Below are 15,028 nucleotides of genomic sequence, written 5' to 3' on the forward strand. Positions count from 1 at the left end.
GCTCCGCCGCTGGTCACTGATCTTGACTTGGTAGTCACCTAACCTGCGTAGTGTTTTCTTCTCGCTCGCAAATCGACCCCAAGGGTCGCCGCCGCCTAATCCTGAAGCAAGGTCTCTGCGAGTCTGCGGCGGACAGATTCTTACTATCAAGGTCTTTCGGATGTTCGAGCACAGATACAGCCGATTATGCAGTAATTCGGACAGCCGATAACGAGCTACATTGGAGACCACTTTGGCTATTCCTCGAGGTGATGATACAACAGTACAAATATACACCGAAACCCAAGACAGGCATAAATATCCATTGGATGAAGATCAACTCCCCCCAGGCAATAGGTAATCCATAAGTAAATTTGAAGGCGCGGACCAAGCACCGGGCGATAGGGCGTTGCCCGAACGTAAGGTAGAAGGTATCGATTTCTAGATGATTGGGTGGACATGGGTAAGCATATGGCGGTTGTCATACTTTGCGGGTTTAGCAGAACTGAGCTCCCCAGTCAGGTTCTCCCGCGGCCTTGAGGGCGATCTGCATCTGGCGGCGCGCTGGGTCCTCAGCGGCCGCCATCGCGTGCAGCTCAGAGCCCAGCGCGCTTGCGAAGGGCGACTCGGTTGGGCTGTATACGGATGGCCCAAGGTCCGTAGGGCACATCATGGGATACGACATCCCGTAATCGCCCTGACCCATGCCGAAGAACGGGTCCGACGTCCCGGCATTGAATACGGCGGGCATAGAGAGCGCGTCGAGGGAGGTCGGCCACACGGGGGAAGATAGCGAGGAGGCGGACATGGGGCCGTCCATGCTTATAGAGGATCGCGGCGAGGGGTAGGCGTCGGAGGGGGCTGAGGAGGGAGGGCAGACGCGAACCCTGATCTTGCCACCCTCGGATGGCCCTGCTGCGAAGGCGAGCTCTCGCCCGCCGAGGCCGACGACGGCGCTCGCCATCGACCCAGACAGCTCCAACCTGCGGACCGCGGCTAGGGCTGGGTTGGCCGCAAGGCTTCGGGGCCGCCCATGATCATCGACATCGAGATCAAGGACCACGGCGTCACCTTGGCGGTGCCAATTGAGCTCGGGAGTCAGGATGGAACTGAGGTCGATGTGCGGAGGCGGACCACCCGAGGACGCGCCGCCGTAGGCTCTCAAGAGTGCGGGGAGAGCGCATAGGAGGACTTGCTGAATGGAAAGTCAGTACATTGCACTGTGCTATAGGATGCGAGCGCGTACCATGAGACCGAGCCCAACGCCGGTCGTATGCGGAGATGGCATAGCCGAGGAGCGGCCCGTTTGAGAGTTGAATGAGACGTCTAGGGGCTCCATCTTCACCGGGGCGTCGTGTGATGCGTGTCGTGATGAGGGGGAGAAAGCGGCGCCCGCGCCTCGCTCGCGCGCCTCTGCCTCTGCGAGGCGGGCGCGGAGGTGGTCGACCTCGGCGCGCAGGGCGGCGTCGTTCCGCTCGATGCCGGCCGGAAGCAATTTATCACTTCCGGATTGGGCAAGCGACAACAAGCGCGCGTTCTCGCGCTCCAGCTCGGCGACGCGTCTGTTGAGCTACTGTCAGCACACCCGGCAGCGAGGCGAGATGGTCCGCACGTACACCTCCATCGCCTCGAATTCCTCGCGTTTTCTCTGGCGAGATAGGAACGCGGCCGCGCGGTTCTTCACGAGACGCGCTTCGCGCTGCAGCGGATGATTAGTCGGTGTAATGAGGCGCATGGGCCGACGTTCACACCTTGGAAAGGCCGCTGACGTCCGGGGGGACAAAGTCTTTCGTTGTTACGCGCTCGCCGTTCCGCTTCTTGGTCATGATCTGGGTGGACGCCGACTCCGGGCTAGCCGACCGCTTCAGCGTCACTTGATGTTGATGGTCCTGCTCCAGTGGCGAGATGGGGGAGGGCGCCGAAGACGGGATGGATGCTTGCTGCGGGAAGTCGAACAGCTGCGATGTCGGCACGCACAGCTGTTGGTCGGCGTCGGGCGTGTCGGGGCTGAGGCGGAGCATGCGAATCCCCGAGCTCGTCGAGCTCCCAGGAGAGTCGGTGGCCGACGAGGAGAAGGACGAGGGGGAGGAGGGAGGGTACTGGAAGAGCTGGGGATGCTGCGGGCTCGGCTGGCCGTAGTTGCAGGGGAAGGGGTCCTGCGTCGGCGGGAAGAGATCCCAGGCAGCGGCGGTCTCGAGCGGGGAGAGCATCGCGTCGGCGTGGATGATCTGCGACAGCGGGGTTGGTTCCTCCTCCATCGTGTGGGGGGCTCTTATAAGTACGAGGGAGAGCCGTGGGTTGGTTACGCTTGGGGCCCTGTCGAACTGACGCCGGATCGCTTTCTGCGGGCGATTTCCCCTTTCGCTCCCCGGTCGGTCCTCGAGTCCAAATGGGGTCGACTAGCTGATATGGCAAAGTGTACCCATCACTCGCCAACCTTCCTCGTCCTTTCCCATCACCTGAACGCTAACCGTCACTGATCACCCCATGATCCAGCTCCGAACCAAGCGCAGAACCCATTTGCTTTTGGTTGTTGGGACCCTTTTGAACACGAATTCCGGCAAGGACTTCCGGCCACCGATTATTCTTTTGCGATATTCCGTGCTTGGTGGGCCGCTCAGGCTGCAGCGTCCCCCTTGCGCTCCAATCCGCCCATCAAGGCTCAAGCAACATCTACGTATAATCACTGCCCTGCCGCTCGTCTGCCCATCGCTCGACTCCACCATTGCCTGCGTTTCTCGTTAACAACGTCATAGCTGTCTACCGCCTCTCTTTGCCCGCCGTCGACGCCGCCCCTGCATGACCTACTGTTCTGCGCTGATCTGAACGCTCTAACCTGCAGCCAGTGTTTCGTCTGCCGCTTTGGACGACCCATCTTGTTTTACTGGATATTCGGCGTCGGATCAGTCACGACGCCGTTACAAAATGGAATCCAGGTACTTTCATTCACAGGTCATAGATCATCGGAATCTCACACATGTCCAGCGTCTTCAGAGGCTCCCAGGATTCATGTAGGCGTGGCGACCTCGATCTACAGATGTACTCCTGCATGATAGCTACACCTTCACGTGCGCCGCTGTACAAGTCAACCAGCTTCACAACATTCACGTTCAGCGCCACAGCGTGAGTGGACTATCGCGTGCCAGCGTGTTCGCACATACTTTGCCTATGGGGCTTCCCATATCTCTACCCCAGTAAAGCTTCTCTACTGAATGCCCGCGTGCTCGAGGGTGGTGGGCTCCCACCCCGCCGGTTACAATCGCACGAGCCGCCGAAGGACCTTCTCCCGCCGATAGCGCATGCAACAGCCGCCGACGGCTCGCAGGGCGTCAGCGCCTCTGTGCTTGCTCGCACGCTGCTCGTCCACGCCGTGAGCGTATCACAAGGGCTATCAGGCGCGTGGTCAATGGTCCGGCTCTTCCTGGCTATCTATGTACGCTCCCCTACCCCCTTCGCGAGGGCTTCGTCTAATGCTATGGTTGCAGATCCGCTTCTGCATGTAAGCCCCTCTCGCGCACGCGCGGCCACGCGTCTCTATCCACTCCACGAGCCATGCTCGCCCTCTGATCGGTCCCCATCCTATCTACTAGCTGCTCCCATCGTATCGGCGGTATGTCTGTGCACCTGTACATCCGGAGGTGCGTATTCCAGAGGTGAAGTCATGCTGAACCTCGCTACGGCCTTTTTCCAGTGTATAGCACCTACTTTGATGACCGCACACATGTCGTCTGCCAAGGCTTGCTATCGTAGGTCCCCAGTCCCACTCCAGAACATGGACACGACTGCGCGCTATGCTTCCGTGTCAAGATGGAGCACACTGTCACTGAGTTTAATGAGGAATATAGATCCCTGCCTACCCGTCTTCACGTCGGGCTGTTGGCCGCGCCCCCGGTGAGCATAACGGGTATGTTTTCGATTCGGGTGCCTGATGAGTACTCGGCCACTTCAACTCGTCTCATCGTGCACTCGCTGGTCACTATATTTTTAGCAAGAGAAGCACTGGCTATTCCTGAAGAGGGGTCATGTCTGCTTTGTATTCTGTCCACGTCGAACCGTGGGATCGCACCAGATAGACTTTTGTGGACATCTCGGAGTGCAACTGTCTGGGTTAGTCAGGAATCAATTATGCCGTGCGCCTCCTGACCGCGGCTCTGCAGGCGGACGTCCCCACATCTTCCCACAATTATTTACGTGGGAATGGCTTTCTCGTCGAAAATTGAGCGGCGCGCCTGCGTTTGTGGCAAAGCTCCCTCTCGCTCGCTGACGCAACGTCGTCAATCTTGCACCGCCTCCAGCGTGTTGATAGGCGTTGCCTCAACGGTCAACCGCCGCCTTGCTGGCCACGGTATCAATCGCTACTTGGGCTCCCCAATGCAGAGCTGTGTCGTCGTTTGGAATGATACAGTTGCAGGATGCTACGCTTCGACTGAATGTCCCCATCGAGGCGAGGGAGCAAGAGGCCTGTGCGTACCCTTCTTCTGCCTGAACATTCGGAATACCTTGTCGGTTCTAACAGATCTCGCACGACCGTCCCTGCTGGCTCACATATCGGCGGAGTGAGAAGGCAAGATATCCATCTCGACGGTGGGACTGCTTTGGTTCTGCATGCTCCCTACTGAACGATGTATAGATCTTTCAGATAATCGTTATCAAGACCGCGCGGTGCGAGGCAGGCCCGGTCATCCTGCCCGAACGTGCATCCTCTTCCCTTCGGATGCGAGTTATGCCTCCAAGAATAACAGACTTTAGACACGAGAAATCTCGTTATGGCCGTAAGCTGCGGCAGGAAGTGCGAAGACTGTTGGCCTGCGCCTACGACTCGGTGAGTACATTGCTGCTCGCCACCTCGCCACTGTACACCTGACGGGCATTGTCACCCGAGTCGCCATCGTCTCCCATGCCGAACAACGCGATAACCATGCCCGTCATGCCTTCGAGCTGAGTGAAGCGCAGACTCTCGGACTTCATATCTGCAAGTGCCGCGGCAGTGAGCGTTGGTCCAATGGGCTCGCATTCCGGTCGCACAATACACTCAAGGAAGAAAGCTTTGCGCAGCTGGGGAGCGTATCTTCCGTACCTGTCTCGGCGCTTCGAACTTCTCACCGCCGCAGCCTAATACGAATGGACTGGCAAAGCCCATGCTCTACATACCCGCCGTATGCGTCGCCACGTCGTGGTCGGTTGGGTACGTATCTGAACTGTACCTCCCTAGTCCACTTGCTGAGAGATTGGTAGAGCTCTACAGATACCAGATACGCGACAAGAGACTCGGTCGACGCGCGTTCAACCATGCTGATTCAAACTTCAACCTCGCGCGCGTGATTCATCACGTGCAAGTTGAACATCGCTGACGCATGCGCATCTGCAAGGCTTCGACGCCGGAATCCTCGTTGACGCGTTTCGCAATGTAGACTCGCGCAATCAACGTCCACAGCTCTTTGCAGGTCAGTTGGGTCGTCTGCCAGTACTTGCCGCGTACGGGCTCCACGGAACGCTGAGCTTGGAATATTGATTTGTGTGGCAGGAGGTTGACAGATCTACGGTGATGCATGACGCAGCGGCCGGTCTAAACGAGCGCGTAGTTGCTTGACATGGCGGACAAGGAGCTGGACTGCCAAACGCCTGTTCAGGCCGCGCGTGAAGCGCACAAGGTACGAGCATTCCGTCATGACGTCTACGAGAGCGCTGACGCTGCTCTCGTCGCTGCTGCGTGCTGTAACACGGTCAGGATCAGTTCTGCTCGTTGTGCTTCATACGGCGATGGGGGTGAACCGACTGCTCGAGCACAAGCGACTCTGCGTCTATTGACAAATCGACGGGCGTGAATCAGCCTAGAAGACAAGACCATGCCGTGCAATCTGCTTAATATTGCCGTCTCGCTTTTTGGAAACTCGTTTGCCGCCTGTCTAAGTACTCCGCATGTTTTCCCTAATTTTTCTATGTCAGCGTAGGGCCGTCGACTGCTCGGGCGACATCTTCGTTAATGTCCGCCGGTGCATATGGTCGGAATATCGTGCTGCGAAGATTCTGTATCCACTTCAACTTGGGGACATTCGTCCTCCCGCTTCTGTTCGTTGCACATCAGAGTTGTGACCCTCCAGTTTACGTTGAAGAGGCCGTCTCCTAAGCTCGGTAGGTAAATCATCGGTCCGTCGGTAAACGCACACTGACTTTTTTCCGTAGGGAAGTGTTGCAAAGTTGCTTTTGAGGCAACAGTGCATCGGCAGTCGCCGAGCATCCTGCGACGATCCACAGACGTCAGCACTGACTATGTGCATTGTGAGGATTTTCCAAACTGGCTGACATCGTGCAGGCTTGAGTCGACCCAACAGCTCTGCCTCCGCCGGGAACAACAGGCTGCCTCGCTGCTCGCGCCCTCGTGGTTTTCATATCGAGGACCCTATCCTCTGCGATCCCCGACCGTTATTGCGAAGATGATGCTGCCGCCGTTTACCGCCATCGCGAAGTGATCTGCGCCCTGGCGCATCAAAGTTCTCATCGTGCGTGACAATGTTCCCATCGCAGGAGAATCGTGTTTGCTCTCCTCTGTCATACTGTGCTTGTCTCGGAGGAAAAGGTTTTGACTATATTGGCGAAGTGGTGTGATTGCTCACTCGTATGTGGGTACAGCTCTAGGCTCCGGACCCGGAGGCGGTCGGTCTTCAAGAGAACTGCTTAATTCTCTGCGGACCCCCTCACAATTTGCAGATCTACGTGACGCCTCACGCTTGCCTTGAACCACATCAGCAAATAACTCAGCTCACTCTATACTTTGTCGGCGGTCCCGTCGCCGCTTGGCCTTGCTCTACGGCTCCCGTACTCCAGATCATGGGCCTATCGATGCTCTCCCTGCTCTACTATTTGCCCGCCACTGATATCTTTGTACGACATGACGCCCCTTCCTCCCTCCCGATGCATATGGGGCTGATCTGCGAAGAGAAATCCGGTGATCCTGGAGGACGACTTGGGCTGGCCATGGAGCCGGTGCATACCACCGGACGACCAGCGGGAAAACATATACAACTGTGCACGACTTCCAGCGTGGGCGGCACAGTCTAACACATTCTACCATGCTGACCTGTCCGCTAGCGACCAAGGACGAAAAACCAGGCATTCATGCCCTTTACGGCGTGCTCTTCTCGATCCTGTGGCGCGATGGGCGGCGCGCGTCTGCCCTGGCTAGCGCGCACCGATGTCATTAAGGATCCTCCTTCGCAAACTCCGTTGATCCCATGACATACGCTATCATTCGGCGCTACATCAGAGGTCCCAGAAGGGCTTCTCGAGCGTCCGTATGCGGGATAGTGACATACTTTGCTCGAGCCGGTCATTCAACGGCGGACAAGCTTATGTTGCCGATCAGCCATGGGCGCGAGCACGTCCGCCGGGGGCATCACTCGAAGTTCTGAGTGGGCCTTGTCTGACTTCTGAAGCCGGCGTAGGCGGACGAGTGATCGGGGATAGCCCGTGGTCTGATTACCTTGAATTCGAACTGAGGACGCTAGCTTCAGTCCAGACCATTGTTGGTAGTGTTGACCATGTACTGCGCGCGGGCCAATATGTGGTTAAGTACCATTCTGATGACTGTCGTAGATGTCGACAAGGAAGTTATTGTTGCGAGAGTGCTCTGAACTATGAGGATTGTGGCCATGTTCTATATACGAACAGATAGATCATCGTATCGGTTTTACGCCTTGCCCTGTTTCTTACGGAATGCTTTGAGAAGTGGGGGCTTCGGTGAGGAGAAGAGTCCACTAGGGCCACCTGCAGACTAACATTGATGATGAGAGCCTTGGTCGAGTAGCTCTTCCTGCGCTTGTGTCGAGTGTAGTGCCATCACATCTGAGCTTCCATCCCAACCGAAGGTCCTCCAGGATGGAAGGGGGCTATCGGGACCTGTCAGGCTGCTCTACCGGTGTCACCTTAATGTCCGTCGAGAAAGTTATCGGTTATTGGTAAATTACTAGAGCGGATGTACAGAAGATTCATGAACAAGGGAAGCGTGCTTTGCATGCTGAAAACGAACGTATGGGTCCGAGTAGGTCCTACTATTCGGCTTTTGCCGAAGTTGGCCACGTGCCGACAATGACAAGCACGAACAATCGCGTTCCGTGTCTCTGGATTGTCACAATGAGGTCTTGACCGCTACCGCATCGTGCCGCTACTCATTCCCCCATTCCACACGCATTATTTCTACGACCACCATGGCGACCGGAAAGCGACACCAGCGCGCTCCAATAGTCAACCCCTACGAGAAGTTCTCGCAGCCAGAATTCGACAATTGGATCGGGGATCTCACTGGCACACTCCGATCCGCCCTGGGCTTCGAATACAAACCAGAACGCCCCCAATCGCGTCTACCAGACACTCTGTTTGCAGATGAACCGGCAGAGTCCCAGCATGACGCGGAGCTCGCGACCGAAGTGGCCGATCAGCTTTCGGACAGTGAATCGGAGGAGGTGGAAGAGCTCGTCCCAAAGTCCAGCAAGGCGAAGGGAAAGGAGAGGGACCCACGCGAGAGGCCCAACCATGGCTCTTGGAACAACTACGCCGACGTCACCGACAGTGACGGCGACCAGGCGTCCGCGTCCTCGCGCAGTGGTAGCGAGGAGGCCACGGAGGAAAGCGAAGACGGCTCTCAGGATGTCTTCCGAGATGACGAAGAATACGACACGGAAACCTACGAGAAGGAGTGGCTCCAGCGCGCGTCGTCTTCAAAAGCTCACGCTTACACCCGTTCATCCTCACGCGAAAGCGCTGAGATTGAATATGTTTCCCAGGAGGATGACGAGGAAGGGGACGAGGCCGACGCTGCGACGGTCGTGCGCTCTCTATCACAGGTGGAAGATGATGATGAACAACCCCTCGAGGACGACACCTCATTCCCCCCTCCCCGCGCCTCTAGTATGCCATCTGCCCGTCTAGCTGCGCCGAGACCTCCAGACATAGTCGACCCCTGGGAAGGTGCCGAAGCTTACGCTGAAGACTACTACAAGGGCGGTGATCGAGCTATTGTCAAGAATCACCCTTCCAGTCCGAGCCGCCTCGAAGAAGCAGAAGAGGACGAAAGACGCGTCGAGAATGCGCAAGATGCAGTGCCCGAGGCCATTCCGAATGCGGGTGTGTGGCCACAAGTGAATTCTTTTCAATGTCCTCACGAAACATACAGATCCTCGCTCGCCACCGATTTGCGACACTCTGCCCCTTGAGCCCGAGGCAGCTGTGGAGGATCGCGAGGTCGACATACGCGACCCCTGGAATCCGGCGCTGGCATACGCAGAAGACCTATACACCGGTGGTGACGCCCCGCTGGCCCACCTCCGAGACGGTCAAGACGCCGACAAAATAGGCTCTGCAGATGTTGACATGTCTATCCCATCGGTCGACTGGGACGGCGTGGAAGATGAGATTGCCGAAATGGTAGCGGATGGACGTATCAGCGATCAGAACCTCTACGACATGGACGAGAGGGACAGGATACAGACGGTACATGTCGATGAGGATGGCCACTTACGGTCGGACGCACATCACGCGCCGGAAAATATCGCGAAGCCTATGGCGTCCCACGCAGACAATGAATACACTGGTAGCGACAGTACGTGCCAAAGGCCTTTCTATCCGCCGCATTCTGACGCTGTCGTAGTATCTAGTCGTAGCCCGTCCCCGAAGCTGGATGCACAAGCTGCTGATACCACACGTCCCGCGCAAGAATCACCTAGGTCGCCCTCGCCTGAGGCGGCCGAGGCGACTCAGGAGCCGCCAGAAGTCAACGCTCCTCAGCTTGCGGAGAACTTGGCACCACGGCCTGAGTCCTCTCAACCTGCGATCGCCCACGAACCGCTAGGTGCTCCTGCTGCCCAGGACTCAGCGCCTAACACGGAAACACTCCCACCCGTCTCCAACATTGACTCGGTTGCGCAAGCGATCGGCAATGCACCGTATCCATCGCTGTCGCTCGATCCGTTTGTGACCCCCTCTTCGACGCAGGATGGTGTCTCTCCGCTCACGGCGCAGTGGCAGGCGCTGTTCGACTCGTCGGGCGAAGGCGTGAATACGGCTACCATGTTTGATACCTATCCCGACTTCTCTGTCGACATGCAGAATGGGGACTTTGCTACCAACGCCCACGCTGCCTCGCACAACATCGCGGAGCTGGAAGCTGAGCTCGGCTTCCATCCGTCGTCTCCGCTCGCTACAGCCGGTCCTTTGCGCAAAGAAGACATGCACGTCTTCGAACTTGACGATGAGGAGGATGCGCGCGCAGGAGCGGAGGCCGATAGCTCGTCTGTGCCGCCAGTCGAGGATCCACACCAGGCCCAGGATGTTGATGCTGAGGGGGAGATCGACCTAGACGTAGCGGATGGAAGCGCCGAGAAGCCTCAGGACGATGCAGAAACAGCGCACCCCGTCGAAGTCGAAGCGTCCGTATCCACTGGCAAGGGTGAAGCTGCACCTGATGAGGCTGCGGCGCTGCCATCTACAACCGAAGTACGTCGCCACTGCATTTTTCAGCGAGAAATCTATCTGACTAAAACTTAGGAGAATGCTTCACCTGCACAGGAGGAGCCTACTCCTGCGCAGCTTCAGGACGTCGAAGACATGAACTTGCACTCAGCACTACCTCCTGCTTCCGCTGACCGTCCGCCTTCACCGCACGAGGGCGTCACCCTGGGTGTGATCCCTCAGCTCCCCGTCTTTATCGGTGAACCATATCCCGCAATCCTCAGCAATCCCAATATACCAGCTGCTGAGTCGGAGTCGGAAGAGGACGAGGAGAGTGCAACCGGCGAGGACTCGTCTTTCGCAACGACAGACAGCGCTGAAGCTGGAGAGCAACCTCTTGGGGATCAGGCTGTTCTGGTGGACGATGGAGCGAGAATTCTCCCTGACGAGGCACTGACAGCACAAGCAACACCGTCGCAGCACGAGGCAGAGGCCTTGGCTACGTCTCAACCTGACGTCAAGGATGCGGATACGGTGGACGTCGAGATAGCCAACGAGGGCGGTGAGGTAGTCGCAGTGCCTGAACCAGTGGAGGAAGAGCCGCCAAGCATCGCGGACGTCGTGGATGCCAGGGAAGAAGCTGCGGTCGAAGACAGCGCGGCGGCCCACCATCGCTCAAAGTCCCCCACCCCGCACTCCCACTCACACGAGGCGGCTGAAGTCGATGAGGTCGTTGCGGAGGAGTCTATTGACGGCAGAACGGATCCCATTGATCACCAGGACGCCCAAACACCTGGAGATATGTCGACGGTCGGGGCCGGTAGCCAATCTGACTCTATTGAGCAGCATGGCGCTTCCCCCGCAAAGCCATTATCGTCGTGAGTACTCCGCCTTCCTCTTCCCCGCTTCGCCCGGACTCACTTATATCTCTTCCAAAGTCTACCGGAGCCAGATTCGTCTACTCCCGCGGCTGAGGATCTCGCTGCAGATGCCGCCTCTCACGGCCGTGGACCTACCCCAGAACATACCGAAGCGTCCCCACGCCCTCAGGCTATTCCCAGCAATCATGAGAAACCCTTGCCGCAAAAGCGGGCGCGATCCATATCCTCTACTTCATCTCTCACCACGTCGGGTTCGGAATCCGAGCCGCCTCAGCAGCGCAAGCGTGCGCCTTCGCGGTCGCGTCAACGCCCGTCGAGGAAAGTTGGACTTCGGACCACGGGACGGCGGGCCAAGAGGGCGAAACTGGAGGAAGATTCTACGGAAGAGGAAGAGGAAGAGGAGGAGGAGGAGGCTCGTGATGCTTCTCCGCCGCCTGCGAAACGCTCTACCAAAGGCAAGGAGCGTGCTCAAACCCCTTCGACGGCCTCAACGTCAGGCGCGAGTGCCGCGGCGCGCATGCTGGAGGCGCCTAGCTCTCGGGCATCTTCTGTGGATGTCGCGCCAACTAAGGAGCGCGAGCCCACACCGCCGCAAGCTGCGCCATCCCCTGTGGCCGCTGCGCCTATAGGCGCTGCTTGGAATATGCACCATCAGCATCGCAAAGCCGCTCCGGCGACTATGTTCCAGCAAATCCAGCGCAGGATGAATGGCGTGCCTCTGCCCACCCCGCAACCGGCTCCCCCAAAGCGCGCAAGCTCGGTGGCGAGCTCGTCGTCGGCGCCACCATCGGATGGGAGCGGCTCGAGCGCTTCATCTGCCTCAGCCTCCGCCCCGCCACGACGCACAAAATCAGCGAGGACGCTGGCAGCAGCCATCTCGACGACGCGCGCCGTGACCCGCGCCAACTGCCGGTACCACAAAATTAGCATCCCGCGCGAGGAAAACCAGCAGCGCTTCTACTTCCTTGTCCCCGGCTGCTCCCTCGGCAATCAAGAGGTCATGGAGGATGAAGAGATCGAGGACCACGGCATCGCGGCCTACGACGACGGTGTGCGCGGCATCAAGGACGTCGAGCAGCTCGACCTCGACCCGTACGTTGTCGGCAACCTCCGCAAGCTCACCGGTGTCGACATCCTGCGCGAGGGCGAGGTGTACTACCTGCCCGCGGAGGGGGAGACGGTGCGGCTGCTGAGGACGCGGCCCCTGATCACGGCGCGGGACTACGGGAATGCGTCGGCGGCGGGGAGCCAGCCGTCGTCGCCGTTGCATCAGCACTATCTGGGCGGGCAGTGGCGGTCGCCGAAGAAGCCGGTGTCGGGCGCGGAGTCGCTGAGCACGGTGGCCTCGGGCGGGGGGTCGATTCTGCAGCGGGGCAGGACGGCGACGCCTTCGGTGGATGAGGATGGGGACGAGGACGATTATGTGCTGACGGAGGGGGAGAGCGATGAGGAGGACGACAACGAGTCCCAGCGGAGCCCGACGCGGAAGTCGGGCGAGGGCAGCAAGGGCAAGCAGCTCATCGGCGACAAGACCAAGGCTGAGGGCGAGAAGGGAAAGCTCGCCGGCGAGAGCAGCAAAGCCAAGGCCGCCCGCCGCCGCAGCCGCCGCGGGCTCGACGCGTCGTACAAGCCCGGGAAGGGGGAGCTCGACGCGTCCTCTTCTGACGAGGAGGAGCTCAAGGAGAAGAAGCGCAAGCCGCGCAAGAGCGCGAAGGGCATCGGCAAGACCGCGATGGGCAACGGGAAGAGCGCGAAGGGGTCCGGGAAGAGCGGGCTGAAGCGGGGCCGGACGTCGGAGGTCCCGGGGCAGGATGCGGAGGATGGGCCGTCGAAGGCGAAGCGGCTGAGGAAGAGCGCGACGCACGCAGGGACGGGGCGAAGTGAGCAGACGCCTGCTCCTTAGGCCACGACGTATACCACGATTGCTTGATGTTGGCTTGATGTACCTTTGAACGTCATATTTTCTTTGAACGACATACTTTTGATGTTTTACGCGATACACATCTTCCTTTACTTAATGCCTCAGAACATACATTTAACGAGCGCTTCACTCGGGAGTGATGATTGTGGAGCCGATTCTGGAGTCATGATCATTCATTCCGTTCGAGAAACCAGCAAGCCCTCGAAATATGCGAAAGGTAAAGGCATATAAGTATGTGCAGTGGCAACCATCCTGGCCAGGTGTTCGCTACTTCGCCCTCGGCGGCGAAGGTGGTGGCGACTTGAGCTTCGGCACCGCCTTGAAGATGTTCTCGCGATACCAGCGTAGCTCTGGAGGGCGTCAGACTACGCAAAGACAATAACTACGCGCCGACGTACCTGCGATTGAACCCTTGATGTCGTCCAGTGCTCTGTGGCTCGACTCTGACAACTTAGGTACCGGGATTTGGGGGTACCATCGGCGGGCGAGTTCCTTCAACAAAGACAATGAGGTCCAGGATGTAGATAGCAGAGGAAATATGCGCACCTTGATAGAAGAAACGTCGATTATCCTATCGAAAACGGTAAATTCATCGGCTACATCTCTCCCAACACCAAACCTCCCCTCTCAACGTCCCCAAGAACGCGGCCACTCACCGATAATGCAGCCAATCTACTAGCCTCGGCATCTCATTCGCGAGGAACATGCGGTCGACGTGTACGGAGTTGCCTGCGAGGACGGCCGTGCGCTGCGTCGGGACCCATTTCTGTATGTAGGCGAGGACGGCGGACTCGGCGGAGGAAGTGGTGTGTGGGGAGGCGAGGCAGGCGGCGGTGAGGCCGGACTGGGGGTGGGTGTTAGGTTAATAGGGGGGGGGGAGAATAAGGACAAGGAGGGGGAGGGGGAGGGCAGGATGCTCACTTTGCCATGCTGGGTCGTACACCACTCATCCATCCTGGCTTGGCGAGTAGGTGAGCAGAGTGCATCATATGCGAGGGGCCAGACGCACCCATCCAACACGGACTTGTCCGTCCGAATGATGTATTCGACGCCCTCGTCTACGATCTCCAGGTTCCCGTTCGTGATCAAGACCTGCGACGCGCTTGTTCAGCAACACGCGCATACTTCGACATGCACATAGCTGACCGCAATCTCAATGATCTTATCCTTGTTATGGTCCAGCCCCGTCATCTCGCAGTCCACCCACACGATGGGTCCGTCGTCGTACGCGAGCGGGCTGAGGGAATTTGCTACGGGTTGTGCCATCTTTATGCGCGGGCGTGCAGGCTTGTAGGACCACCGGGATGCTGAGCGAGTAGAGAGAGAAAATGTGCGTGCAAGAGAGGAGCGAGCGCAGAGGGAAAGGCCAAGACGAGGAGAAAGCAGGCGCGTCGCGCGAGAGACGCAGAACATGAACAAGATGAGCGCGTCGTCGGCACGGAATAAGTGAGGTCGGGCCGAGGTTCCGGCATTGGGCGCCTATATGGCTTGTAAGTTATGTTGGGCAAGACTGTACCGCCGAGCATGTCCTGCTCACCCTTATTCTTCAGATACAACATGTACACTGACCTGTGATCATGCGTTCAGGCCGTCGAGTCAAGCACGACTGACGTTTGCCATGAAGTGAGTCATGGACAAATAGCGATCGCCCCAACCAGCTGAGAGCTTTACGAGATGTAGACGCTCCCTTTACTGATATTCTCCAATTCCCTCGCGCTCCTTCCCGGAGAGAAACCTGCGCCCTGCGCTGTCGACCATGCAAGTCGAGAGCAAGAGAAGTCTTGCTGAATTCGGCACCTCGGCC

General features: G+C 58.3%; 6 protein-coding genes across 6 annotated transcripts; 3 read left to right on the forward strand and 3 right to left on the reverse strand.

Moving 5' to 3' along the window:
* Nucleotides 1-113: 113 nt before the first annotated feature.
* On the reverse strand, nt 114-2,521 carry SCHCODRAFT_02631376 (uncharacterized protein). Its single transcript, XM_003030143.2, has 4 exons — nt 1,731-2,521; nt 1,596-1,678; nt 1,226-1,541; nt 114-1,174 (listed from the first exon to the last, which is right to left on the reverse strand). Exons 1-4 carry the CDS (start codon nt 2,235-2,237, stop codon nt 476-478), a joined length of 1,605 nt encoding a protein of 534 aa, XP_003030189.2. The 5' UTR covers nt 2,238-2,521; the 3' UTR covers nt 114-475.
* Nucleotides 2,522-2,956: 435 nt separating this feature from the next.
* On the forward strand, nt 2,957-6,449 carry SCHCODRAFT_0236085 (uncharacterized protein; the record flags this gene model as incomplete). Its single annotated transcript, XM_003030584.1, has 14 exons — nt 2,957-3,102; nt 3,175-3,412; nt 3,465-3,478; nt 3,570-3,617; nt 3,738-3,870; nt 3,968-4,086; nt 4,275-4,442; nt 4,496-4,535; nt 4,610-4,801; nt 5,091-5,164; nt 5,192-5,297; nt 5,562-5,630; nt 6,163-6,236; nt 6,293-6,449. The coding sequence occupies 14 exons, from the start codon at nt 2,957-2,959 to the stop codon at nt 6,447-6,449; spliced, it is 1,578 nt and encodes a 525-aa protein (XP_003030630.1).
* Nucleotides 6,450-6,732: 283 nt separating this feature from the next.
* On the reverse strand, nt 6,733-7,183 carry SCHCODRAFT_02340995 (uncharacterized protein). Its single transcript, XM_050342428.1, has one exon. The coding sequence runs from the start codon at nt 7,091-7,093 to the stop codon at nt 6,806-6,808; it is 288 nt and encodes a 95-aa protein (XP_050199197.1). The 5' UTR covers nt 7,094-7,183; the 3' UTR covers nt 6,733-6,805.
* SCHCODRAFT_02631382 (uncharacterized protein) lies at nt 7,000-7,621 on the forward strand. Its single transcript, XM_050345657.1, has 2 exons — nt 7,000-7,020; nt 7,069-7,621. Exon 2 carries the CDS (start codon nt 7,212-7,214, stop codon nt 7,386-7,388), a length of 177 nt encoding a protein of 58 aa, XP_050199198.1. The 5' UTR covers nt 7,000-7,020; nt 7,069-7,211; the 3' UTR covers nt 7,389-7,621.
* A 475-nt stretch (nt 7,622-8,096) lies between these two features.
* On the forward strand, nt 8,097-13,385 carry SCHCODRAFT_02546695 (uncharacterized protein). The gene is made up of 5 exons (XM_003030583.2): nt 8,097-9,099; nt 9,149-9,574; nt 9,623-10,467; nt 10,519-11,300; nt 11,361-13,385. The coding sequence occupies exons 1-5, from the start codon at nt 8,184-8,186 to the stop codon at nt 13,204-13,206; spliced, it is 4,815 nt and encodes a 1,604-aa protein (XP_003030629.1). The 5' UTR covers nt 8,097-8,183; the 3' UTR covers nt 13,207-13,385.
* SCHCODRAFT_02631387 (ribonuclease H-like protein) lies at nt 13,361-14,704 on the reverse strand. The gene is made up of 7 exons (XM_003030142.2): nt 14,371-14,704; nt 14,234-14,316; nt 14,146-14,179; nt 13,881-14,068; nt 13,771-13,795; nt 13,623-13,716; nt 13,361-13,574 (listed from the first exon to the last, which is right to left on the reverse strand). Exons 1-7 carry the CDS (start codon nt 14,488-14,490, stop codon nt 13,492-13,494), a joined length of 627 nt encoding a protein of 208 aa, XP_003030188.1. The 5' UTR covers nt 14,491-14,704; the 3' UTR covers nt 13,361-13,491.
* Between the last annotated feature and the right edge of the window lie 324 nt (nt 14,705-15,028).

Source organism: Schizophyllum commune, assembly GCF_000143185.2.
Source record: "Schizophyllum commune H4-8 unplaced genomic scaffold SCHCOscaffold_8, whole genome shotgun sequence".
Taxonomy (NCBI): Eukaryota; Fungi; Basidiomycota; class Agaricomycetes; order Agaricales; family Schizophyllaceae; genus Schizophyllum; species Schizophyllum commune.